The following is a 27,824-nucleotide window of genomic DNA, read 5'->3' as shown; positions in this document are numbered from 1 at the left end:
CCAGGGGTCTGCTCTGTGGAGGGCCCCAGCAGCCTTTACAGTCCCTGCAACAACCACAGACTCCCCACAGCTTTCATAGTGAAGGAACCTGAGGTGTTTATTGGTGCAGACCCCAGGGACTGCTCTGCAGAGAACACTGGCAGCCTTCACCACTAATGTACCCCACAGCCATTGCTGCCATAGACCCCCTGGGGAGAGAAACACTGCTGCACCCCCTCCCAATAGGAGTTGCTGTTGCAGAGACTCAGGACCAGGGCCACCACCCCCATAACCCTGCACATACCCCAGAACCATGGCTGCTCCCAGCTGGCAATAACAGTACAGGACTTCAGTACCCCACTTTCAACAATGGATAGATCATCCAGACAGAAAATCAAGAAGGAAATATTGGACTTGAACTACACATTAGACCAAATGGACCTAATAGATATATACAACAACAGAATACACAATTTTCTCAAGCTTACATGGAACATTCTCAAGGATAGATCATACCTTGGGTCTTCAAACAAGTCTTAGCAAATTTAAGGAGACTGAAATAATTCCAAGCATCTTTTCTGACCACAATGATATGAAACTAGAGATCATAGGAGAAACACTGGAAAATGCCCAAATAAGTAGATATTAAACAACACTTTCCTCAACAACCAATGGGTTAAGGAAGAAACCAAAAGAGAAATTTAAAAATATCTTAAGAAAAATGAAAATGGAAACACAACATACCAAAGCTTATGGTATGCAGTAAAAGCAGTTCTAAGGGGGACGTTTATAGCAATAAACACCTACATTAAGGAAAAAAGAAAGATCTCAAATAAACAACCTAACTTTACACCTCAAGGAAGTAGAAAAGGAAGAAAAAACTAAGCCAAAAATTAGCAGAAGGAAGGAAATAATAAAGGTCAGAGCAGAAATAAATGAAATAGCGGCCAGAAAAACAAAAGAAAAGATCAACAAAACTAAGAGCTGGCTCTTTGAAAAGATAAACAAAATTAGTAAACCTTTAGCTAGACTAACTAAAAAAGGAGAGAGAAGACTCATAAATAAAGCCAAAAATGAAAGAGGACACATTACAACTGATAGCACAGAAATACAATGGATCATAAGACACTACTATGAACAACTATACACTGACAAACTGCATAATCTATAAGAAATAGATAAATTCCTGGAAAGATCCAACCTATCAAGACTGATTCATGAAAAAATAGAAAATCTGAACAAACCAACAATGAAGAAGAAGATTGAATCAGTAATCAAAAAGCTCCCAACAAAGAAAGCCCAGGACCAGATGATATCCCTGATGAATGCTACCAAATATTTAAAGAAGATTTACTACCAATCATTCTCAAGCTTTTCAAAAAAATTGGAGATGAGGGAACACTTCTAAACTCATTTTATGAGGCCAGCATTACCTGATACCAAAGCCAGACAAGGATAATACGAGAAAAAAAATTACAGGTCAATATCCCTGATGAACACAGATGCAAAAATCCCCCCAAAAATAACAGCAAACTAAATTCAATTGTACGTTAAAAGAATCATACACCATGATCAAGTGAGATTTATTCCTGAGATACAAAGATGGCTCAACATATATAAATCAATAAATGTGATATACCACATTAACAGAATCAAGGATAAAAACCATATGATCATCTCAATAGATGCAGAAAAAGCATTTGACAAAATTTAATGCATTTGCATGATAAAAACTCTCAACAAATTAGATATAAAAGGAACGTCTCTCAACATAACGGCCATATATGACAAGTCCACAGCTAATATCACACTCAACAGTGAAAAGCTAAAACCTTTTCCTCTAGACTCCAGAACAAGAAAAGGATGCCCACTCTTGCCATTTCGAGTCAACATAGTCCTAGCCACAGCAATCAAGTAAGAAATAAAAAGGCATCCAAATCAGAAAGAAGTAAAATTGTCTCTGTTTGCAGATGACACGATCTTATATATAGAAAACCCTAAAGACTCCACTAAAGTACTGTAAAACTAATCAACAAATTCATTGAAGTTGCAGGATACAAGATCAACATACACAAATCAGTTGCATTTCTAACAGTAACAACGAAATATCTAAACGAGAAATTCAGAAGGCAATCCCACTTACAATAGGATCAAAAGCAATAAAGTACTTCAGAATAAAGTTAACCAAGGAGGTAAAAGATCTGTACACTGAAAACTAGAAGACATTGAATGACACAAGTTGAAGAAGATACAAAAGATGGAAAGACATGCCATGTTAATGGGTTGGAAGAATTAATATTGTTAGCACGTCCACACTACTCAAAGCCATCTATAGATTGATTCAATGCAATCCATCTCAAAATTCCAATGGCACACTTCACAGACATTGAAAAAACAATCCTAAATTGCATATGGAACCACAAGACCCCAGCTAGCCAAAGCAGACAGAAGAACAAAGCTGGAGGCATCATACTTCCTGATTTCAAGTATACTACAAAACTATAGTAATCAAAACAGTATGGCACTGGTATAAAAAGACACATAAACCAATGGAACAGAACCAAGAGCCCAGAAATGAACCCTCGCATATTGATCAATGCAAATTTGACAAGGGAGCCAAAAATACTCAGTGGAGAAAAGACAGTCTCTTCAATAGATGATGGGAAAACTTGATAAATACATGCAGCAGAGTGAAGTTCTGATATCTCACACCACTCAGAAAAACTAACACAAAATGAATTGAAGACTTAAACGTATGATCTGAAATTGTAAAACTCCTAGAAGAAAACAGATCAAAATCTTCTCGACACTGATCTTGGCAATGATTTTTTGGATATGACAGCAAAAGCACAAGCAACAAAAGCAAAAATGAATAAGAGAGACCACATCAAACTAAAAGGCTTCTGCACAGCAAAGGAAACAAGCAACAAAATGAAAAGGTGACCTACAGAATGGGAGGAAATATCTGCAAACCACATATCTGATAAAGAGTTAATATCCAAAATACATAAGGAACTCCCACAACTCAATAGCAAAAAAAAAAAAAAAAAAAAAACACCTGATTTTAAAATGGACAAAGGAACTGTACAGACATTTCTCCAAAGAAGACATACAGGTGGTCAACAAGTATGTGAAAAGGTGGTCAACATCACTAATCATCAGGGAAATGCAAATCAAAACCACAATGAGACACCACTTCACACCTGTTAAGATGGCTACTATCAAAAAAAACACAAAAGACGAGTAACAAGCGAGGATGTGGAGAAAAGGGAACGCTTGTGCACTGTTGGTGGGAATTTAAGTTGGTGCAGCCACTATGGAAAGCAGTATGAGGTTGCTCAAAAAATTAAAAATAGAGCCACCATATGATCCAGCAATCCCACTTCTGGGTGTCTATCTGAAAGAAATGAAATCGTTATCTCAAAGAGATATCAGCATTCCCGTGTTCATTGCAGCATTATTCACAATAGCCAAGACATGTAAACAATATAAGTGCCTGCTATCAAATGAATGGATAAAGAAAATATGGTGTATACATACAATAGAATGTTATTCAGCCATGAGAAATAAAGAAACCCTGCCATTTGCAACAACACGGATGAACCCAGAGACATCATGCTAAGTGAAATAAGCCAGACACAGAAGGATGAATACCACATACCACTTAGATAATTAATCTAAAGTAGTCAGCTCCTAGAACCAGAGAGTAGAATAATAATTGCCAGAGGTTGGGGGCAGGGGGAAACAGGGAGGTATTGTCAAAGAGTACTAAGTTTCAGTTATGCAAGATGAATAAGTCTTAGAGATCTACTGTACAGCATAGTGCCTATAATTAAGACTAAGCTATTGTATACTTAAAAAGTTGCTTAGAGGGTCGATCTTACATGGAAACTAAGTGTCTACCAACAAATGAATGGCTAAAGAAAATATATGTATACCACATGGATGGAATATTATTCAGCCACATAAAAGAATGAAATCTTGCCATTTGCAACAACATGGATGGACCTTGAGGGCATTATGCTAAGTGAAATAAGTCAGACACGGAAAGATAAATATCATAGGATCTCACTTATATGTGGAATCTAAAAAGAAAATGAGCTCATAGATACAGAGAACAGATTGGTGGTTGCCAAACGCAGGGATTGAGGGTGGGTAAAATGGGTGAAGGGGTCAAAAGCTACAAACTTACAGTTATAAAAGAAATAATTCATAGGAATGTAATGTACAGCATGGTAACTATAGTTTTATTACTGTACTGCATATTTCAAAGTTGCTAAGACAATAAACCTTAAAAGTTCTCATCACAAGAAAAAATTTTTGTAACTATGTATGGTGATGGATGTTAACTAGACTTCCTGTGGCGACCATTTCACAATACATACAAATATTGAATCGTTACGTTGTACATCTGAAACTAATATAATGTGATGTCAATTATACCTCAATCAAAATTTTTTAAAAATTGTTTTAACTACAAAAAGGAAGTTTTCTTATCAAAAATAATAATAATAAATAAGAAGGTGGGAGGAAACTTTGGAAGTGATGGGTATATTTACGGCATAGATTGTGGTAATCGTTTCCTGGTATACACTTACCTCCAATCTCATCAAGTTGTATATATTAATTATGTACAGTTTTTTTGTATGTCAAAAAAAGCTAAAAATAAAAATTTTTTTAAATCAATTGCTTAAGAGAATTACAACTATTCTTTGAACTAGAAGCAGGCAGAACTTTATCCTGGGGACTTTGCAAAGAGAACACTTTGTGATTTAGTCATCAGCATTCTCACAGTTCAATAAATTTCTTAGAGTTCTTTCATTTAACACTGTCAATAAAAGCTGATGTTATCAAACCTAAGAAGAAATGAAGGAGCTACATTTATAGCAATTATTTTCTAACATAAAATGTTAAACAAAAATAAAAACTATTAAAAATAAGGATAAGGGCTGACCTTTGTAGAATCTTTTTTGCCTGAGATTCAGAAATATTCATACCCAATGATTTCAAAGCAGCAATTACTTCTGAAGTTTCTATTACTCCTTTAAAAAGTGAAAAATGTTACATTAAAGTATCTGAAAAGATAACAAGGCAAAATATACTTAGAATACAGTAGTCTTAAAAAGCATACATGTTTTATAGGCCTATAATCCCATATTCACAACTGAAAGCTTAAAAAGCTGTAAAAACTAAAAGATGTTTTGTAAGTTTGGCACCAAAATTCATTTGGTGGCAAAACTTGGTTTAAACTGATATGAGGTTAATTTCAGTCATTTATCTAATTTAGTGTGATTATTCATTTGTTCCATTGAAGAAATATTCATGTACATAATTGCACAGTGATACCCCAGCCTCTGCTTGGAGTATTACATTATATATCATACATGCACTGTATTGCTTTTCTAATATCCAAATTCTAAATTTCTAAACATATCCAGCCCCAAGGATTTCCATAGGAGATTGCATATCTATAATAGATCTTGATTATTGTACCTACATGGAAAGAATTAAAAAGCTAGTAATGAAGATCTGATTTAGGGGCACGAAAATAAGGCCACTCAACATTTTATAAGGTAAGCTTCAACAGAAACAATATACTTAAAATAAAATACAACACCAAACTTTTTAACACAACTATATCCTATGTTAGCTACATTAACGAACTGCTGGGTGTTGTAAAGGAAAAATTAAGTATTCCATATTCTCCTGGAACTTTAAACACATAGCTAATCAGGAGAGGCAGCAGGATAATAGCTACTTTGGAGGGTGGTAGGGATTTGGAGGGGATACCAAAGAGATGCTTCTGAGATGCTGTAATATTCTACTTCTCAATCTGGATGCTGTTTTCAGGTTGTATGTTCATCTTGGGAAAATTCACGGAGCTTTTACTTATAATTTATGTACTTGGTTATGTATGCTACATATCAATGAAATCTTCCACTAAAAATAGTAAATTAGGGTCAAACTTGAAATGCCATATTAACCAGCTCTGACCTTGTCTGGCAATTGCCCAATTCTGCCTTTGTTAAAGCTATTCTCCTTGTTCATGAAACCCTTTCTTTTCAATTATTTATATATTGACCCAACACAAATATAAATTGCCCCTGGGCACAATTAAGCTTTCCCTGTATCACTTTTATAGCAGTGATCATCGTCTACCTTCTGTACAGCTATGTATGTTTATTCTTACTTCACCCAAAACTGTGTGCTTCTGAAGACCTTGGTTAACGTAGTTCCTAGTGCACTAGCTCACATACATTGCTCAAAAACTGTTTACTTCATTGAACCAAAATATATTAAGTACTCCTTACCCTAAAAAAGTTAAAAATTCAAGCTACGGGGGCTGGCCCCGTGGTCGAGTGGTTAAGTTCGCGCGCTCTGCTGCAGGCGGCCCAGTGTTTCGTTGGTTCAAATCCTGGGCATGGACATGGCACTGCTCATCAAACCACGCTGAGGCAGCGTCCCACATGCCACAACTAGAAGGACCCACAATGAAGAATATACAACTATGTACCAGGGGGCTTTGGGGAGGAAAAGGAAAAAAATAAAATCTTCAAAAAAAAAAAAATTCAAGCTACAATGTAGAAAAAAATTAGGTAACGTGATCCAACATATAGTCAAGGCCTATGGACTGAAAGGGAAGATTCAATGTTGTCTTTAATTATATGCAACAAGCTTTCATTGAGAAAATGGACTTGAAATGGATCTAGTGGAATAATAGTAGATGGATGAAGAGAAGGATTATAACCATTCCAGCACTAACAGCCCTCCTGGGAGGACTGTAATTCCAGGGAGAAATACAAAATATTCCCTTCCTGTACCAGTGATTTGTTGGTAAATAACAAACACCCCAAAATTTAGTGGTTTAAAAAGACTGTATTTGACCACGACTATGCAATCTGAGCTTGGTGCAACTCATTGATTCTTCTGTTGGTCTTGCCCGGGTCACTCACACGAATTCAATCATCTGGAGGTTCAACTGTAGCCAGAAATCCAAGCTGGCTTCACTCACATGTCTGCGACCTGAGACGGGAATGTGGAACAGTTGGAGACTAACTGGGCATCTCTCTCCGTGTAGTCTTTCCAGCTGAGTAGCTAGACCTCTTTTCTGGTGCCTCAGGGTATTCAGGAGGGAGTATTACAAGAGGACAAGCCCCAACAGGCAAGTACTTATCAAGCCTTGCTAATGTCCCAATGGCTGAAGTAAGTCAAATGGCCAAGCCCAGGTCAATGTGGTTCAGGGCTACACAAAGGCAGAAATCCTGCGAGATGTGGTTCACTGGATAGCCAGCGTAAAGCAAAATTACTTAACCTTCCTCAGCCTTAGGTGTTCTCATCTGTAAAATGTAGCTGCTGTGAGGATTGCGTAAGACAAAAATAAGACTTAGAAGATAAAGTAGCTAAACAGACATGGTAGACAGAAGAGTCCAATAAATGTCAGTTCCTTTCTCACCACCTCCTCAATCTCCAAAAGACTCCATCCAAAAAAGAATCTTAATGATGAAATTATGTTTAATAACTACTTCATTCACATATTTATAATAGCATTCCATGAACGTTTTGGCTGAACAGGAGCAGGGGTGCAAACACTTCTTGGTGAGAGAAGTTAAACAGATCAGTTCCCACTGGGGCTTAAACGCTTCCAGCTAGTGAGTTTGATATTAAACCAGCCCACATGCATCCTCTTGTCTCCACTGATCGGCATAAGGCCTGGAAAGCCTCCTGGGGGATAGACAGGGGGTGGTAAACACTGAATCCTGTCTATATTAATATTTAACACATACAAACATGTGATGAACTGGGAGAGTCCTAAGAGGAACAGTGATGTTGGGAAGGACAAGAGGGGAAAAGTCTGACGCAGTGAGCCAGATCCAGTGATAGGATTTGGGGGGAAATGGCTCCAAGGTCAACGACACACACCTGATACCAGAAATTACCCTATCCCAGCCAATCCGGGATACACTTGTACATTCTGGGAGGAAGTGGCCGCATGTTCATATGAATTGAAAAAGCTGTACTTTGAAGTCCAAAATATTCTGATATTAAATAGATACTTGCTGGTTAAGCATGACAAGAGGGCGGAGTGTCTTAGCTTCCTAGGGCTGCTGTAGCAAAGCACCACAATCTGGGTAGCTTAGAAAAGGAGGAATTTGTTGTCTCCCAGTTCTGGAGGCCATAAGTCTGAAATGCAGGTGTCACCAGGGCCACCACACTCCGCCTGAAGATGCTGCGGAAGGATCTGTTCTATGCCTCTCTCCCAGCTTCTGGCAGCCTTACATCTTCCTTGGTTTGTAGATGCCTCACTCCATTCCTGACTCCATCATCAAACAGCCACTTCACATCATCTTCCTGTGTGCGAGTCTGTCTCTGTGTCCAAATTTCCCCTGAATATGACACTAGTCATTTTAGATATTGGGCATAACCTAATGACCTCATTTTAACTTGATTACTTTTGTAAAGACCTATTTCCAAAGAAGGTCACAGTCTGAGGTACTAGGGGCTAAGGTTTCAACATATCTTTTTAGGGGGACACAATTCAACCCATAACAGAGGAGGTATTGCCTTTCCCACCCACAAAAAGCCTGCTGGCCAAGGTGAATCGACTGAGCTCTGCACAAAGGTGGTCACTGAGGCAGCAGCAATGACGACACAGAGAGCAGGCCGCTCAACCAGAGCAGCGCCTCCGCAGGGCTTCAGAGCCTAGCTCTGCCATGCAGGTGAGGCAACAGGAGAGCTTCATAGCTACTGTCACAGCTCAGGCGCTCCAAACAAATGAAGCCCGCGGGAATCTGGACAGTAGCCCTACCACAACAGTACTTCTGCAGGACTTTGGGGGCTGAGCTGTGATGTTCCAGTGTGACTAGTTGAGGCAGCAATTAAAAGATCTATATTGCTAATCACTATTACTTTGGGATGTCCATCTTGCCTCAGAAGGAATATTCTCTATGATTACCAAGACCTACAAGCACTGATTTTCAGTTTTAGCAAGGACAATAGCAGCATTATACTTTTACTGATAGCACTCTGATTTCACTGATTATCTGACCAAGTGGATTTTCAGTTTACAAATGATGATCACAGTGGTAACCATCAACAACAGAGTGAAATTCCAGAAGAGCACAAGAGCAGAACTATCAGTCTTAGATCAGCAGCAAAGGATGACCAGGTCTAGCTTACAGACATTAGTAAGCAGTACTTCTAAAGCTTCTGGGTACTGCTTCAGCACGAGGGCCCAGAGAGGCCTCAACTTCCTTCTGGAAAACAAATGGAAGCTTAGAGCCCTGCAATAAGAGAAATGTAATCACTTTTATGCTCACAGGTCACTAAAGCCTTGACATTCAGGTTACACTTTGTTTTACCCCAGAATCCATCAGCAGAATCCTTTAAATAGCTGTTTTGGTACACTTCGAATTTTTCAATTAATAAAAATTAGATTTCATAAAACTTAAAAATTAACGTATATGTTTCTTAAAAAGGGTATAATTAGATTCTAATTACCCACAGTGGATTAGCCACTTATGGATACAGAAGTGGTATTCTACTTTTACATTCAGTCTCTCTGATTTAAGGGTTTGTAACAAAACAGAGTATACCTTTCCTCTGCAGATCAGCACAGATCCTGATCGCAGTACTAGCATAAGAGTAAAAGACTAGAAACATCCAATATCTAACAATATGAGAATGAGTAGATAAGTCTACTCATAAATGGAATATGTCAGAGTCATTAAAAGTTATGTTTGTGAAGAATATTAAATGAAGTAAAAATGCTTACATTATGACATTAAAAGAAAAAAGTAGGACACCAAACTATACGTAGAGTGTGATTGCAATTTCAATAAAGAAAAAGAGAGAAACCAAGAAAGAAACAGACAAAAAGTCTAGAAGGAAATATAAAAATATATTCAAATGCTAAAGTTTATCTCTAGACAGCAAGGTTACATATAACTTTTGCTTTCTTTCAGGAGCTTTTCTGTGTTATCTAACCTTCCTGAAACTGAAATATTTTCAAAATCAGCAAAAAAACAACAAATGTAATTTTTTAAATTACCATGATACTTTCAGCTAATATATTGCAAAAGAGTAGAGACGCCTACTCACTAAGCCAAGAAGCTTTAAATTCCGAGGACAAAAATTATTATATTAAAAAGATGGTAATAAATTATAATACTAATAAATACGATATACATTATTCTTAGAAATTAAAAAATTACTGGTAGACAAGTAATGAAAATAACTGACTCTTTGAAAATAGGAGTTAAAGACTATTAAGGAATATTAAAATTATTCTTTAGTACTGACAGTTATTACTCGTGTTAAGCTAATTGTGGATAAAACACGCACACCCACCATCATTATTTTTGTCCACACTGTTAAATGCCAGCCTCATTTTTTTCTCGTGGTCTTGAAGGTACTGCACAAATTCTTCAAAGTCCAATCTTGAATCATTGTTGGTATCTCCAGCTTTAAAAACGTCTTACAAGAAAGAAGAAACTCATTGCAGAGACATACTGCAAGTCAAGTCACTATACCATGCTAACATTGGCACATTTCACTCATACTAATTATGATTTCCATGGGCATCCATTGTCCTAGTTTTTCAGTCACAGTTGCAAGGCCAAGTACCTTAAGTGATTTTTTTTTTTTTTTTTTTGGTGAGGAAGATTGGCCCTGAGCTAACATCTGTTGCCAACCTTTCTCATTTTTTTGCTTGAGGAAGACTATCCCTATATTCTTTTTAGGGGACAGAAAATGAGAAGCCGTCACTATCTTTGGGTCATCTTTCTGTTCTGTAAAGAAAAAAAATCCTACCCTGCACTTAAGTCTCTTGCATCCTTGCTTTTAGAATCAGTTTCATTCAAGTTGCCTTCCTGGGAGGATTTCAGGAAACGTATTGTTAACAGGTGTGCACTCATTAGATCTTGTTGAATAGCTTGAAGGTGCATCTCCTGACCAGACTCACGGTTCTCAAAATTCAGAGGCAGGAAGTCTTGACTGCTGATGTGACGTGGTGGTGCATTATTTTTCCACCTAAACTTGGCACGGCCTTTATATATATTTATCAAACATTTCATTGTCAGATGCCTCATTTGCTCACCCTTTAGCAGTACCAGCCATTAGATGAAAGTATCTGGCAAAGATTTCCTTGGACTGTAGTGCAGAATCATTCTGAGTGATGGGATCAAAAGGTAAGAAATTCTTCACCCACCAGTTTTAATCCATTTCTTTGCCACCTTAAATGTCTGCTCAAACATGGGATCTCAAGCTGACTTAGATCCTTCTAGTTGAAAGGTCTCTTAAAAGTCATCAAGCCCGCCCTCTCCCCACAGTTCTATCCCTGAGGAAGCAAAACCCCAGGGAAGCTGAAGCGTTTTTGTCCCCCTCACACTGCAGGCTGGGTAGGGGCAGAGCCACAACTCCACTCATGTCTCCCCTTCCTTGTGCCAGCTCTGCGCTCTGAGGCAGTCAGTGAAGGTAACTGGGTGGTCTGACTTCTTTATTTGGTCAACATTTTGATAAGATTTCTTTGTAATTTGCTGGAGGTCACATTTAGTTTTATTTTATTTTGAATGAGAAGAATCTTATTTTAAAACCCATTTATGTGAATTACCATCTTGTTTCTTTAGAACTATGAAACACTGGTTTATACTAGCAGGGAAGACACTATAGCAACCCAGAATTATTCTTTTGGACTGTAGTAGTAATCATGAAGCAGAACTTGGGGGTCTTTTCTTAAAATTCCCAATTCGTATACACTTTCTGGATCCTAAGTCCAATTGCTAAATTTTTAAACCTAATATTTTAACCTAACACTTTTATTACCAACTTTTCTTTAATAGTGTTTCTTTTCTAGTTTAGTTATTGATTTTCTTGGGTTTGACATATTAAATCTTCTACAAGATGACACATATGCTTTTTTTTTTTTTTTTTTGGCAGGCAAAGATTAGCCCTGAGCTAACATCTGTTGCCAATCTTCCTCTTTTTTCATGTTTTCCTCCCAAAGTGCACAGTTGTATATCCTTGTAAGTCCTTCCACTTCTTCTATGTGAGCCACTGCCACAGCATGGCAACCAACAGACAGGTGGTATGATTCCATGACTGGGAAATGAACTTGGGCCACCAAAGTGGTGAGCGTGCTGAACTTTAACCACTAGGCCATCAGGATTGGCTCACATACGGTTTTTTTCAAAGCTGATGCTCATGAATTGAAGCAGTGAGTTCCTTTATGTTTGTAATATTTACTAAAGCACCTGGCACAAAATGCACCAAAATCTAGAGCAGTAGCTTTATGTAAGTTCTCATGAGCTTGTAATATAATTGTCAATCCACTTATAATTTGTGAAATACTGTACATATATAGAGATTAAATTGGCCAGTAAAAAAAAAATTGGCCTTGGTGCTGGCCCAGTGGCACAGCACTTAAGTGCGCACATTCCACTTCAGCAGCCTGGGGTTCTCCAGTTCAGATCCCGGGTGCAGACCTACGCACCACTTGTCAAGCCAAGCTGTGGCAGACATCCCACATATAAAGTAATATAAAGTAGAGGAAGATGGACACAGATGTTAGCTCAGGGCCAGTCTTCCTCAGCAAAAAGAGGAGGATTGGCAGCAGATGTTAGCTCAGGGCTAATCTTCCTCAAAGAAAAAAAAATTGGCCTCAAAAAAGCCCAGTAAGTCCTATCTGCCATATTTATAAAATATATCCTGAATCCATTCTCCATTCTTGCTGCCACCACCTGTGTCCGAGTCATCATCATCTCATTTGTACTTCTGCAGCAGCTTCCTAACTGTTCTCCCGTCTCTCTCCATTCCCCCCCAATACACTCATTTCCTTCTTATAATCTATCCTCTATACAGCAGCCAGAATATTTCAAAGATGCCAGTCAGAGTATGTCAGTCTCCTCACCCCTAAGAGCTTTGATTTTAGAATAATATCCAATCATTTTACATGACCCAAAAAGCTCAGCTGCTTCTCTGACCTCATTTCCTACCACTTTCCCCTCATTATTACACCCTCCTAGCCCATTCCACCTCAGGAACTTGCACTGTTTCTTCTGCCTGGAGACGATTGCCCTAAATCTTCACACCACCAGTTCCTTGTCATCACTCGGCCTTCTGCTCAAGGGTTACCTTCTTGTTGAGACTTTTCATAATCACCCCATGTAAACAGCATCCCTCCCAGTCCCTTTCAACTGTATTACACTACATTCTTGGCTTTCTTTCATTCCCTCTACAAATATTTATTCAGCATCTACCATGTGCAAGGGTCTGCTCTAGGTGCTAGAGACACAGCAACGAACGAAACAGACAAAAAGTCCTTCCCTAATAAAGGTTACATCCTAATGGGGAAGCCAGTCAATAAGCAAGGTAAATGAGTAAAATACATAGTATGCTAGCCAACGAAGGGTGCTAAGGAGAAAAATAATGCAAGGAAAGAACAGAGAGAGGGAAGGGGACTAGCAATTTAAATGGTGAGTCAAAGAAGGACTCCACAGGAAGGTGACACTTAAAGAAACATCTGAAAGAGAGGAGAGCGGTGCAGGTATCTGGGGAAGGGCAATTCCAGGCAGACAGCACAGCAACTGCAAAGGCCTCTAGGCAAGAGCCTGCCTAGTATGTGTTGGAAACACCAAGAATGTCGACACTGATGGAGCAGAGTAATAAGTGAGCAAAGGAGAGAGTGAGTGGGAGATGGAAGAATAACAGGAGATGAGGTCAGAGAGGCATATGTAGTCAGACAGCATTATAAAATTACCTTGTTTATCTGTTTACTGCCTGCCTCTCTCACGAAAACAGAAGCTCCAAGAAATAAGGACTTTGTCTGTCTAGTTCATTGCTCCGTCTCAGGCACATAGAACAGCTTCCAACACACAACAGGCACTTGATAAACACTTGTTGGATAAAGTTTTAAAATGTGGAGGGAGACACAGTATAAAGAAAATACATTTTGTGGATTTTATTTAATCATTCTAAGAATGGTTCACCTATTCCCAAATTTTTACTACTACAAAACATGCTACAATGAATGTTCTTGTGAAATTACAATCTTTGAATTTCAATTATTAGTAACATAGATTCCTAGAAAGAGAATTGAATCAAAGGATATGTACATTTTCAAGTTTGATACTGCCAAATTACCATCCAAAAGGGGAATGCCAATTTATGTTCCTCTCAAAAATTTTAGGGTGCCTGCTTCCTCATATTATGACAAATACTGAACACTAGCAAACTTTTCAAATGTTTGCCAATCTTACTGACAAGAAAGGGAGAAAGGAAGGAGAAATTAAAGTGTTTCCTTATTTCAATTTGCATTATTAATGAAATCAAACATCTTCTCATGTTTGTTGGCTTAAATATTATTTCCCATACCTGAACCTACTAACCTGTACAGGTAGAAATTGGATGCAAAGCACTTAAGGGTGAAAATTACACAGGAAGGTTAAAAACTACTGTTGACATTTAAAGTTAACTATATTGAACCAAAATAAAACAAAAGAAACCAAATCAAAAAGACTGATAGATTTGAGCATATTCAGAAGAAAAGAAAAAAAAAGTATAGGTCAAAAAACATTATAAGCAAAAAGTAACCTCTGCTATTAAGCCCAGATGGCATGATAAAGTAATTATATCATTTGAAATTATAGCCATAAAGTATATTAACATGCTGCTTGTCATACTGAATTGGAAATAATTTTTTTAAACTACCCATTGTTGATGGGAGTGTAGGAAAACAAGCACTCTCAAAAACGGCAACAAATAGGTACAATCTAACTAGATAATAATTTTGCATTATGTATTAAGATCCTTAAAAATATTCATACCTTATGATCTTTGAATTATTCACCTAGAAATATGTTCTAAGGAAAACAAAGATGTAGGGGGAAAAAATTGTACACATCATTTATATAGTAGGAAAGTTTGTTGGAATAATGTTTTGTTCTCATAGCATAAGAAGATAACTAAGTCTTTCTACTTTTAAGAGGTGAAGGGGGAGGAGATTTATTATTTAGAATGTCTTTCATTGATTCCTCATGCTATATACTACTAAAATTAATTTTAAAGAGGCGAAGCATCCTGTTACTTATCATGATATGGTAAGTATCATGATACTTGTTTCTTGTTTGCTAAGTGAAACAAAACACATTTCAACTAGTTTTTTCCTTTGCTTTAAATTTCGGCAAACTTCTTAGAAATCCAAAACATCTAGAAAAACATAAACATAAATTGGCAAAATTACCATTATATGTCACTCTAAAGTTCTCAAATTTTTAAATTTCACATTAACTCTTAGGATATCACAGCCAAACTTTAAAGTGTGTCCCTAAATTCTGCCATACTTTATAAATGTATGCTTGATATATTTATAATGCTGAAAGAAAATAGTATTATATAAGATTGGAATTTTTCTTCCATTTATTTGTTCATTTTCCTGTAATTTTTAAGCCTCCTCTACCAATTTCACTTAGCCCTCTTCCATCTCTTTTGCTGGACAAGTCTTCCAAAGCAATTTACAACTTTCTGCTGTAGTGTTTGTTTAATGAAGTTCCAAGATGTACATATATTTTTTCCTTTGGAAAGCAGGTCAATTTGTAGCATTCCCAAGATGCTACATTGTGCAAACACCATGGAATTTAAATGGGCATAGAGGTTGTTGGAGTAAGATAGATCAAAACATATTTTCTTTCACTGGAACCTTTTAAATGCTTTTATATCAGAATTGTTAAGTAGTATCTTCTACCAACTGGCTTCAACTTCCTCCTTTGCCAATAAATGCTTTTTTATTCTACTACTGTTAAATTTCCAGAAACTATTCTAATCAATGAGTAATTTTTTGTCATACCTTATTTGCATTCCACTGATAATCACACCTCTCCCTCAACACATTTTTACGGTAGAATAAAGTCATACATCAATGCTAAGAATACACGTATGGGAACCACATGCTTTCCTATCCATTACATTTGCTAACAAGAAACAAAACTAGAGGATAAAATGAGGAAAGTTTTTTGAAGTCGTACAAGAAAATCTTATTGTGAAGGACAACAGTTTTACTTTTTTAAGGCATATAAAAATGAAGAAGTTTAAGTTGTTTTTAAGATAAGAGTTTGCTAATTTCTCCAAGGGTCAGTGAGGTTCATTTCTCCAGGTGATTTACATTATTCTGAGAATTCAAATTAGAATCTGAATTTTTTTTTCCTGAAGAAGATTGGCAACACACATTAGCCCAGGGCCACTCTTCCCCTTTTTGCTTGAGGAAGATTCACCCTGAGCTAACATCTATGGCAATCTTCCTCTATTTTGTATGTGGGTCACCACAGCATGGCCACTGATGAGCAGTGTAGGTCCATGCCCAGAAACTGAACCCGGGCCACTGAAGCAGAGCACACCAAACTTAACCACTAGGCCATGGAGCCAGCCCCGTAGAATCAGAATTCTTATTAAAGGCAAACTTAGACACTCTCTTTTATTCTCTCGTTCTTTACACAAGGCACAGAAAACATAAATTTAAAATGAAATGGAAATTGTAAATAAAGTACCTAAGGCAGTACCTAGCTCAAAGTAAATGACCAATAAATGCTAGTTCTGTCACTCTTCTGCCTGCTTTGTCAATGGTCATATGACTAGCCAGTGGCTTATCTGTATGGTTTGTAACATTATTGGACAAGAGGCTGCCCTAATTCAAAATTTTATACCATGTATGTCATTTCAAGAAGTTGTGGGTGAGTTTTTCACACTCAACTAATTTTAAAGTGGTGTGTGTATGTGATTGTGTATGCAATCAAAGGCTCTCAGGACCTGAAATTTCCTTAAAAGAATTAAAAAGATGATAAACAAGAGCTATACAAAAGTTGTAAGATATCTTTTTTAATTCTGGAATTTAGCATCAAATAATTAATATTGTAAGTTAATTTACGGTTTTAGAAATGGATCCACTATTTTACCAGGGTACCCATAAGAATCATTTTTGTAGTCACTCTGAGTCATTTAGAAACAGGGTAAACAATGAACATCAATAACACAAAAAATTAACAGCTTAGGATAAAGAAAGCATTTTAAGTGTCTGTACACAAATTAAAAGTTAAAAAAATAAAAGTGTAACGATTCTCAAGTCTGTATTTTCCAACAGGAACTGTCCTGGGAAGCAGAAGTAAATATCTGGGAAACTGTGTGTCAGTCAAGGAGCAGTTCACCTGTATGGAATGGCTGCTATAAATGTCTCCATGTCGGTTGATCAATGTACTGCTATCCTAAGCAACTCACAGTAAATGATTAAGGAAAAGGGTTATCCTAATAGGCTATTTGCTAACATGAGAGAGTAAACTTTAGAAAAGTCACATTTTTCTAACAGACCTCAGCAGGTTTGGTAAAACAGACTAAAGGATGCATCTACCAAAGCTAAAAAGGAAAGAAAAATAATTTATGTTTGAGTTCTTTAAAGACAATCCCGCCCGTATCAACGAACAAGCACCGCCCCTTCACCATGAAGCCTTGGAGAGAAGGGTTAAAAATCTCCGCCATGAGGCTACGCCTCTTCACCACCTCCGTCTCTGCATCAGGTTCTTTTATTACACTCTCCTTGCCTCAGAGTCCTGGTTTTCAGCCTGGAAAAAACATCCATGGGCTAGGGCTAAGCGGGAAAGCGGCTTTTGCTGGCAGCATCCCTTTTCACTGAGTCCCCGGCTGCACCTGTGGTTCCCACTTGCTCAAACATAACCACTTCCTCACTGTGGGCCAGGACCGGCTCAGGGCTGTCACTCTTTAAGAAGACCTCCTTCTTAGGGGATATTTTCCTCTTTGTGACACACTTACTCTTATTTTCTCCTCCATTCTCCCCTTCCATGTCACGGGGGCCAATACAATCGTGTTTTGCCAAGTTGCTCCGGGATGTAAACATTTTTCCACACTTCCAGCAGACGGGAGCGACTAGGGGTAAATGCGGGCCCGTGGTGCTGTCTGATGCGCACTCTGAGGAGCTTGACATTGCGGAAGGCCTTGTCACAATGACCACAGTTAAGATGCTTCTCCCCAGTTTGGGTTCTTTTGTGTAAGGCCGTGTGCCGTTTCTGTTTGCACGCATAATGGCACTGGTCACAATTGAAGCGCTCCTCGTTTTCACGGGATTTGGTGCTGGCAGAAGGCATTCCCGTAGCTGGAGCAACACGGAAGCACAGTCAGGGCACTTCTTGCCCTGCTCCATCGGGGAATGCTGCTTTCGCAAATGGGCGCCCAAATCGTGTTTTCGGGCTAAGACTATGTCATAGTGCGGACAGTAAAATGGGCCACATTCTTAGTGTGTTTCTGAGCCATGTGCATTTCCATGGAACCACTCTGGGTAAACCAAGTGTGGCAAATGGAACACTCGTCGGGTTTCTCGCCCGGGTGGGTGACCATGTGCCTCTTCAGCTTGCATTTGTCCCTGCCAGCGTGGCAGCCCAGGGCCCGGCAGGAGGTCCTCTCGCCCAAGGGCGTGCGGCACTCGTAGCGCTTGAAAGCACTCTCGCGGGCACGTGGCCTGCCCCCTGATCCCCAAGGCCATGTCGCAGCGGGAACTTTTAGGAGCACTACCTTTCGACGCCTGCAAAGTTACTCTGTGGAAAGGGAAGACACGGTGGAAAGGGTCTTGATGCTCACTTAGACATCTCGCGGCCTCGGGCGGGACGACCCTGCGCTCCTCGCGCCCCCCGCCACCCCCTCACCCCGCCACCCTCCGGGGCGCGCGCCTCCACGCCCACCCGGCTGCTCCAGCCGCCGCGAGCCCAGCCACCCTGCGCACCTTTCTGCCGCCCGGCGGCTGCGGACCGAGACGGCAGCGACGCAGCGCGTCTGCGCGGGGCCCGGCGGGGACTCCGAGCGCCTCCCGGCGGCACCCAGGAAGCGCTGCAGGGAGGGAGCCGCGCTCACCGCCCGTCTTCTCCGACCCTCCCCAGCCACGTTCCCTCTCCAGTATCTCCGAATCTCCCACACTCCCGGTAAAGCCTGTAAAAACGGAAATCTTTTTGCCCTGTTTCCACCACCCTCCAATCCTAGGGATCTAAATTGGTGCAATAATAACAGTTAACATTTACTAAGTGACAATTATTATGTGTCCTCACTGTACTAAAAGTCTTACCTCATTAATCTTCACAACTACCCTATTAGGTGGGCTCAAAGCTTACTAGGGAAATTTACCCAAGTGGGGCCATGAGGGTGATGCTGAAAAGGTGTGGAGGCGAAGGTCACCGGACATACAAAGTCAAGGAACTTGGAAGCCTGCCTGTTGCATGGATCATCTGTGAAGTGGATGCGGAAGTCGCCCAGGATAATGGAAGGATCTGGAGTTGAGATGAAGACTGCGAGCAGGTGCCAGGTCTTCAGTGAGCAAGAGGTATAAATAGGAGGTCAGCAAGTAGCAAAGAATTAAATGGTTGGGTCAGATGGCAGATGGCATGGGCCTCAAAGAAGCAGTTGGTTTTCTAAGGAGGAAAAGGAGGAGGGACTCCACCCCTGAGAGCTCTGCAAGAGGGCTCCTCAGAGGAGAGCTGCTTCAGTAAGAACAGGAGGGGAAGCAAGGCCCTTGAAGAGGTTTGAGTGCTTGGAGAGGTTGTTAACCATAGAAGGAGAGTCCCGGAGGTGACAGGAGAAAGGGCTGGTGGCAGGGAGGGAAGGAAAGCTTTCTTCCCACTGCTTTATTACCTCCTCTTCCTCAAGGAGTAAGAGCGCTGATAGGACCAGGACAGGAGAGTTTTACTGGGAGGAATAAAAGGATTATAAATAGAGCGCTGACAAACGCACCTTTCTTTCTGCTTGGTAAACTCTACAGCTCGTGTCCTACGTCCTGCCCTCCACCCCTTGCCTCAGAGGGTCCTGTAGGAAACCGGGTAGAACCCAGATGAAAAGAGACAAGGCCCAGGCAGCTTAAGTTTGCCTATAATCTAGCTCACAGTTTCTCTGCCCGAAATCCACAAACTCCGAGGGTTCTGAGTGTTTTCTATGAGAATTTTCTAATTTTGTGTTTTCCTTTTGCAGATAATCTGAAGACAAATAGCATAAGCAACCAGATAGCCACCTTATAACTAATGATGAACATCGATTTCCTTGCCCTTGTGTATTGTGTTTACACACTAGCATCAAGTAACACCAGACTGTTGAAGCCTAAGGAAAAGAGAACAGAGGCTCACCCCATAGGTAATAATGCATTTTTTTGCCAAGTGAAATCCGGTGACATCAGAGGCCAGCATATGAATGACAGTCTTCACAGTATTCAAAAAAAGAAAGTGGGGGAGAATTGAGCAAACACATGATAATTTAAGCATGCTTAACTCAAACAGATTTACCAATCAGTAGAATATTCATAAGAAAGTGGAAATTTCGTTTTAGCCAAACACTATTTGTTGTCTCATTAAGTCAATGTTATTAATGAGAATTTCAGTGGTTTTTATAGCCTTCTTTGTGTTTAACTTGTATATTTGTTAGGATTTATAGTTGTATAAGAGCTATAAGCATAATGATTTTATACTTTCTTTTATATTTATAGACAGATAAGTAAAGTGAGAACTACTTAACTCAACCTTTGGGAGTACAAGAATAGTTTTTCTTTAAAAGGTATTATATAGGCATATATATTCAAGTTTTGAGACACACTGGCCTAGATTTAGGTCAGAAGGCAAGAAGATGGAAGCTCACCTATAGTCCAGCACAGCTTCTCTCATCACAGAAAGGAATAGAATAGGGATCTGGGACCAAAGCCCCAGCTCGGAGAGTCCTCTGCATTGTCTATCCCTCATGACTTGAACGTGTATACTAGCACAGGAAGTGGCCAAGCGTTCAGCAGTTCAGGATCCTGGCCCTCTCACTTTCCTCAGAGACACACCAACAATAAGGTACACACATACACAAAATTACTCAAGGTTGGACACTTACCTCCATCTCCACAAATCCCACAGTTAAATGCAGTCTTCGTCTTACAAGACCTTTCAGCAGACCTCTATGTAATAACTTCCTCCTTGGCTTCCAAGAGACCATACTCTCCTGATTTCCCTTCTACTTCATTCATTGCTTTTATTCAGTCTCCTATGTGGGCTCTTCCTCTTCCCGACCTCAAAATGTTGCAGTGATCCAGGACTCAGTCCTCAGACCACTTCTCCATACACACCCTCTCCCTAGGGAACCGCATCCAGTGTCAAAGCTTTACATATATAATGCTGGGGATGCATATCTCTAACCATGACATCTCCCCTGACATTTAGACCCAGATACAAAACTACTACTTGATATATCCACTTGGATGTTTAGCAGAAACCTCAAGTGTCCAAACCAAGAACTCTTGATTAACCACTGGCCCCACCTCACAAGTCTCCAATTCTGCCTGATCTCAGCAAATGGCACCACCATCCATCCAGTTGTTCAAACCAAAACTCCTGGAGTCATTCTTGAATTTTTCCTTTACCTCACACTCCAAATCCAATTAATCAACTAGTTCTATCAGTACTACATTCAAAATATTTCACTATTATCACTATTATATATCTCTATTAGTAGATTCTGTGATGCACTGCCCACATCTCCCCAGGACTGAGAGTAGCTGGGAGTATTGGTGATTGATAGCTCTCAGTTGAGCCCCTCCCTTCATGCTGCCCTGGGCTGAAAAGTCACTTCCTGGAGGCAGCCTATGTTTAATAATTGGGGGAGGGAGTGAAGGAGGAGGAGGCAGGTAGTAAAGGCAGGACAACTCTGAAAGGCTATCCCAGATCCAGAGCTTCTCTTAAATTGCGTGAAGCCTTGGTTGTGATTCCATCAAGGTTCAAATTTTCCCTCTGCCCACTCCTGCTTCCTTCAGCCCTCACAGATATTATCCCTGGGAGCACTCCCTAATACACTTCTTGCACACGAGCCTGAGTATTAGAGGTTGTTCTCATTGAACACAACCTATGACACCTGGCACCAGAAATGGTCATAGGAAGCAGTCTCCACAATGAGACACCATCATTGTGAGAGATGGTGAGTGGGGAAGAGAACACACTGGCTGATGCACTATCTCAGCTTTTGAGAAATTCAGGAGAAATACTGATTGTAAGAACCATGGAATTGGATGGATGTTGCTGGAGGCCATCAATGAAAGGCTGAGAATGAAATAGCACCAAAAATGTGGTATATACATACAATAGAATATAATTCAGCCTTAAAAAGGAAAGATTCTGACATATGCTACAACATGGATGAACTTTGAGGACATTATGCTAACTGAAGTAAGCCAGTCACAAAAAGACAAATACTATATGATTCCAATTATATGAGGTCCTTAGAATAGTCAAAATCATGGAGACAGAAAGTAGAATGGTGGCTGCCAGCGGTTGGAGGGAGGGAAGAACTGTACAGAGTTTCAGTTTTACAAGGTGAAAAGAGTTATGAAGAGAAATGCTGGTGATGGTTATACAACACTATGAATGTTTTAATACCACTGAACTGTACACTTAAAAATGGTTAAGATGGTAAATGTCATGTTATCTGTATTTTAACACAATGAAAAAAAATTGGAAAAAAAAGAAACCAATATCACATCCCAGAGTAAACAGCAGAGATTAGTGCCACTTTTAAAGACCTACTAAAGATTTCAGAGGTTGGGACCGGCCGGGTGGGGTAGTGGTTAGGTTTGCATACTCTGCTTCAGCAGCCTGGGGTTCACGGGTTCAGATCCCAAGTGCAGACCTAGCACCACTTGTCAAGCCACGCTGTGGCGGCGTCCCACATGAAATAGAGAAGGATTGGCATGGATGTTAGCTCAGGGTCAATCTTCCTCACAGAAAAAAAAAAAAATTCAGGGGTGGTGGTTCCCATCATATAATTCACCAGTCTAAGCCTTACAGAAGCTAGATGGATCATAGTGGAGTGTGACAGTGTACTACTTCAACCTCATAGTAGAAGAGCCAATTGCTACTATCGATCCAGATGTGGTATCTTTACTAGAGCAGATTAACATAGCCTGAGGGACATAGAATATGGCCATTGAGCTGGTGAATGCATTATTTTCCATTTACTAAGAAGGAGGACCAGAAGCAGTGGGCATTCACATGGGATGGGCAGTAATATACATTTAAATCTTCCACCCTCTGTCATAAAGGGACCTGGTCCATCCACACATCCACAGAACATCCTACTGGTCCACTATACTGATGACATCATGTTAATTGGACTAGATGAACAAGTTGTAGCAATATGTTGGAGGCCTTAGTAAGATACATGCACTCCAGAGGGTGGGAGATAATAGAATCAATGAGGACTCAAGGGTCTACTGCATCAGTTAAGTATTTCCAGGAGTAGTGATCTGGGGCAGGTCAGGACACGCCCTCCTGCACCACCAAAATAAAGGGCAAATGATCTGACACCTCCTAAAAAGGAAACATAACACCTGAGGTCGCTTTAAGTTCTGGAGGTAATATATTTGAAAACTGAGAAAACTGTTCTGACCCATTTCTGAGAAACAAGAAAGGCTGACAGCTTTCAATGGGACCATAGTGGGATAGAGCTTTTCAGCAGGTCCAAGCGATGCAAGCAGCCCTGCCTCTTGGGCCACCTGATCCAGCAGACTCTTTGGTATTAAAAGTATCAGAGGTAGGAAAAGATGTTGCATAGAGTTTACCACAAGCCCCAGAAGGAAAATATGCAGCAAAACACTGTCACAGTTCCTAGCATGCTAGGGGGCCCTGACAGACAGAGTGCTTAAATATGGGAGATCAAATGACCATATAGCCAGAGTTGCCTGTCATGAGTTGGGTTCTCTCAGACCCACCTAATCATAAGTTTTGGTGAACTCAGCAGCGATCCATGTGATGGAATAATGCATCTGAGATCAAGCACAAGCAGGTTACACAAAGAGTGGCCCAGCTCTCCATGCCCCACCACTGCTATAGCATTACCTCTCCCTAAACTTACACCTTTAACTACATGGGGGTTCATCATGACCAGCCGACACAGGAGGAAAAAGGACAAGCTTGGTTTGTGCATGGATTACTTAGTATGTGAGTACAAATTGAAAATGGCCTGTTAGGCACTACAGCACCACTCAGGAATAATCCTGAAAGACAGCAATGAGGGGAAATCTGCCCAGTGAGAAGAATCTCAAGCGATGTATCTGACCATGCACATTGTGTGGAAACAGAAGTGGCCAGAGATAACAATACATATAGACTCATGGACAGTTAGGAATAGCTTGGTTGGATGATCAGTGGCCTGAAAGGAAAAGATTGTAAGATCAGACACAAAGAGATCTGGGGAATATGCATGAAGATGGATCCATGGGAATAGACACAAAGTAAAAGTATTTTTATATTGTATGGTCACTATATGGGAGAGGTACCTAACAACCAAGTAGACAGAACGCCTCAGCCAGTTGAAGTCAGCCCGACTCTTTCATCAGCTGACGTAAGGAACACAAGGGCTGACACAATGGGCTCATGAATGGAGCAGCCATGGTGGTGGAGACAGAGGCTCTCCAAGCCCCAAACAGCAGGAGCTTCTACTCACCAAGTAGCAAGCTGATTACTCGGAAATGACTCCACCCTGAAAGGTGCAGTGTGTCATCTTGACTGGAATTGACACACATATTCTAGGTATGGCTTTGCCTCACCTGCTTGCAGAGCCTCAGCCAGCAGGACAACTCAACCGTTAAAGAGTATTTGATCTTTTGACATAGGATCATGCATTACATTGCATTGGACTGAAGGTCCTATTATACAGCAAAAGGGATGTAGAATGACCATAGGAGTCACCAGTCCTATCACATACAGCACCAACCAGAAGCTGCTAGCCTAATATAGTGACAGAACAAATAAGTGGTTTTCTTCCAAGTGAAGCTTAGAGATGTTACCCTTCGAGAATGGTATCCAATTCTCGAAGACATAGTAGACACCCTAAGTCAGTATTTGTGCTAACGTTCCGATATCCCTACCACTTCTGTCTGATTGCTGCCTCTCTCTCAGGTTTCTTTTCTGATATCCCTTCTCAGGTGAGCAGGAGCCTGAGATGCTTGACCGGCTGAGGTGCAGTGTCCTGCAATTCCAGGCTAAGAGGAGGAAGCAAAACCAGAGACAGGGCCCAGGGACAAAATAAAAATAAAAACCATGTAGATGGTTTGATTAAGTCACCACTCTGAAGGGACTAAGCAGAGTGGGAGGATACAGGTAGGAGATGAGATAAAAATCAAATCAGAGCAATAGATTTTGGAGCACAGAACTCGTAAGGAATTTCCTAAGCAATGGGAATGGTTTGGACTTCTAACACAAACATACACAAAAACCTCACTGGCAGAAAGCTGAAACAAGTCGGGTATTATCTGAAGACTGTTTAGCAGTGATGGAGGAGAAATAGAATAATTGTTTTCTCTTGATATCGTGAAACTTCCAAATAGTTTTAAAATAATCAAGTCAAGACCAGTCTAGAGGAGGACATCCCTAATTTAGAGGAGGCGCTAAAACATCAGCTGAGGTGTAAGCCCATGGATCAAGGTCCGTCTCCCCCAGACCTGAGGTGCGGACGTCAGAAAGAGCAGCCCTGGGTCACCCATCTGTGCCTGTCTTCTGGAGAAGACCCCGAAGCATGAGCCCTGGGCCGTGAACGTCCTGAGAAAAGAGGTGGTCTCTTCCTCCCACATTTACAAAGGCTAGCACCGTCCCTGAAATTCCGTGCGGGCTCAGTGTTGAACGAACCACCAGAAACCCACTCAGCATCTCCCAAAAAGCCCAGGAGAAGGCTTTGGTCGTTGTGGAGAAAGTTGAGAACGTGTTTCTCCGGGCTGCGTTATCCTGCGTGAGGAGGCTCACGGAGGAGAATCCCACCCTTACACCATGGGGCTTTGAAAGATGCTCTGGAAAGCGCAAGTTAGGCTTCACCCTCTGCCGGGCGTCTCTCCACGCCCCCGGGGCCACGTTCTCTCCGTCACTCACCGTCTCCGAGTACAGGTCAAACGAGGAGCTCCAGTTTTTCAGCCCCTCCTGGAGCTCGACGATGTCCACCACCCCGTCCTCGTGGCGGTCCAAGTCTCGGAAGAGGCTCTCGTAGCGGAAGGAGTCATCGTCCTCCTGGCAGGCCGTCTCGGGCGGCACGAAGCCCCGCAGCCAGCGCAGCATGGTCCAGCCGGGGCTGGCCTGCGGCGACGAGGGCCGCAAGGCCTCCTTCCCCTCCCCTCCCAGCCCAAGCAGGGGCGTCCCGGCCGCGCCCCCTACGGTCGCTTTGACCACGCCCCGGCTGAGCAGGGCGGCGGGTCAACGGCCAGCCGGAGCCGCCCGGGGCGAGGGGACCCGCGCCTCTGGGCTCTCGGGCGCGCCTCTTGGACCCCGGCCGAGGCGCCACGCGGGGGTCGGCCCGCCCTGGATGTTGGAAGTGGGAGCGTCAAACGTTGTGGCAACCTGCACGCAGGACCATGCGCTGTCAACCCGGGAGCCGAGGGGAGTGCGGGGAAGGGGAGCGCAGTCCCCAGGCGGCGTCGAGACAGCGCTCGGGTGGCTAGGATCTCCCGGGGGCGCAAACTCAGCGCCTGCGGCGGGCCCGGCTACTCCGGCCCGGACCCCTGAGGTGAGCGTCCAGTGCCCTGGGGCCACCCCTCCTCTCCGGGAAGGTCATCGCCTTGCAGTCGGGACCCCGCAGACTCTGCGGGGAGATCTGAAGAGGCCAGCCCGCCCAGAGGAGCCTCCGCCCTCAGTTCATCTCTCTCTCTCTACCCCTGCCTCACCGAACCTGGAAACCCAAGAGCCCGCCTCCTCCTCACCTCCCACTTTTCTCCTAGATTCGCTGCAGTCTCATCTCAGCCACCACCACCATCACTACCTTACTGGACTTCCTTGTCACAAAATCCCAAGGACACTTTAAAATCCTTGCCTTATTTAATCCCAGTCCTGTGTAGACTCTGCTGACCACGCCCTCCGTCCTGAATCACCTTTTCCTTTGTCTTCTGGAACACCACACATTTCTGGCGTTCCTCAGCCTCTCCTACAGGCTCCCGCAAAGGAACCTGAGATCTTCTCAAGTTGAGGCACTAGAGAATTGCAGGAAACAGAGTTGAGAGATCATCTAAAAACCTAGTTCTGTGTGTAATTTGTTGCAGTGAAACTTTGTGCCTTCAATCTCTGGTCACATCCTTTGAAAGTCGGTGGTACAGTCTAAAAACAGACCCAGATCAGTGTTTTAAAAAATACTTTTTCTTATAAAACCCCAAATCTTGGACCACAGAGTAAAGTTCACTTATTGCTTAAAATACCAGTTAGATATATTTTAAGATGTTGTTTATTTCATATAGTTTTTTATACCAGATATTTTGTTAAATGCTAGAGATATAAAAGTAACGTTGAACCTGCTCTCATAGATTCTCACCATCTAGTGTGCTCTAGGTTTGTAAACAAATACAATTCAACTTAAGTGCTGCAATAAAGATGTGAGCAAATGTCATAAAATATGTATTACTTAAATGAATGCGTTTTAAGAATTGATACAACAGAAAGCTACTAAAAAACATTTAGAAAATATTGTAAGTGCTGGGCATTTATAAATATAAAAGACTTCTTTCTTTAACAGATAATTAACTGTCAAAAGTAAATATAATAATATATTGTGGAGCTTATATCATGTAGAAGTAAAATGTTTGACAGCAATAATAAAAAGGATCAGAAAGGGGACATGGAAGTATACTGCTAAAGGCTCTTGTATTATATGTGAAGTAGCATACATCTGAAAATCTGTGCCAGAAACCCTGGAGCAAACGTTGGAAAAAACATGAAGTTGTAGCTAATAAGCCAAAAGAGGAGATAAAATAGAATACTAAAAAATACCAAATTAATCCAAAACATTGTAAGGGGAAAAAAGGAAAAAGAACAGTTCAG

At 41.1% G+C, this 27,824-nt stretch overlaps 1 protein-coding gene and 1 pseudogene across 1 annotated transcript in view; both read right to left on the bottom strand.

The window, feature by feature from the left end:
* LOC103560941 (mitochondrial adenyl nucleotide antiporter SLC25A24-like) overlaps positions 1 to 27,595 on the bottom strand; it is a 59,862-nt gene extending 32,267 nt beyond the window's left edge. Inside the window, 3 exon segments of the mRNA XM_070608135.1 lie at positions 4,934 to 5,021; positions 10,327 to 10,452; positions 25,892 to 27,595. Coding sequence (XP_070464236.1) covers positions 4,934 to 5,021; positions 10,327 to 10,452; positions 25,892 to 26,078 — 401 coding nt within the window. The 5' untranslated portion in view covers positions 26,079 to 27,595.
* Positions 17,495 to 18,561, bottom strand: LOC139081574 (transcriptional repressor CTCF pseudogene; annotated as a pseudogene).
* Positions 27,596 to 27,824: the final 229 nt, after the last annotated feature.

Source organism: Equus przewalskii, unplaced genomic scaffold, assembly GCF_037783145.1.
Source record: "Equus przewalskii isolate Varuska unplaced genomic scaffold, EquPr2 ChrUn-13, whole genome shotgun sequence".
NCBI classification, from domain to species: domain Eukaryota; kingdom Metazoa; phylum Chordata; class Mammalia; order Perissodactyla; family Equidae; genus Equus; species Equus przewalskii.
This window is presented reverse-complemented; position numbering and strand designations above follow the sequence as displayed.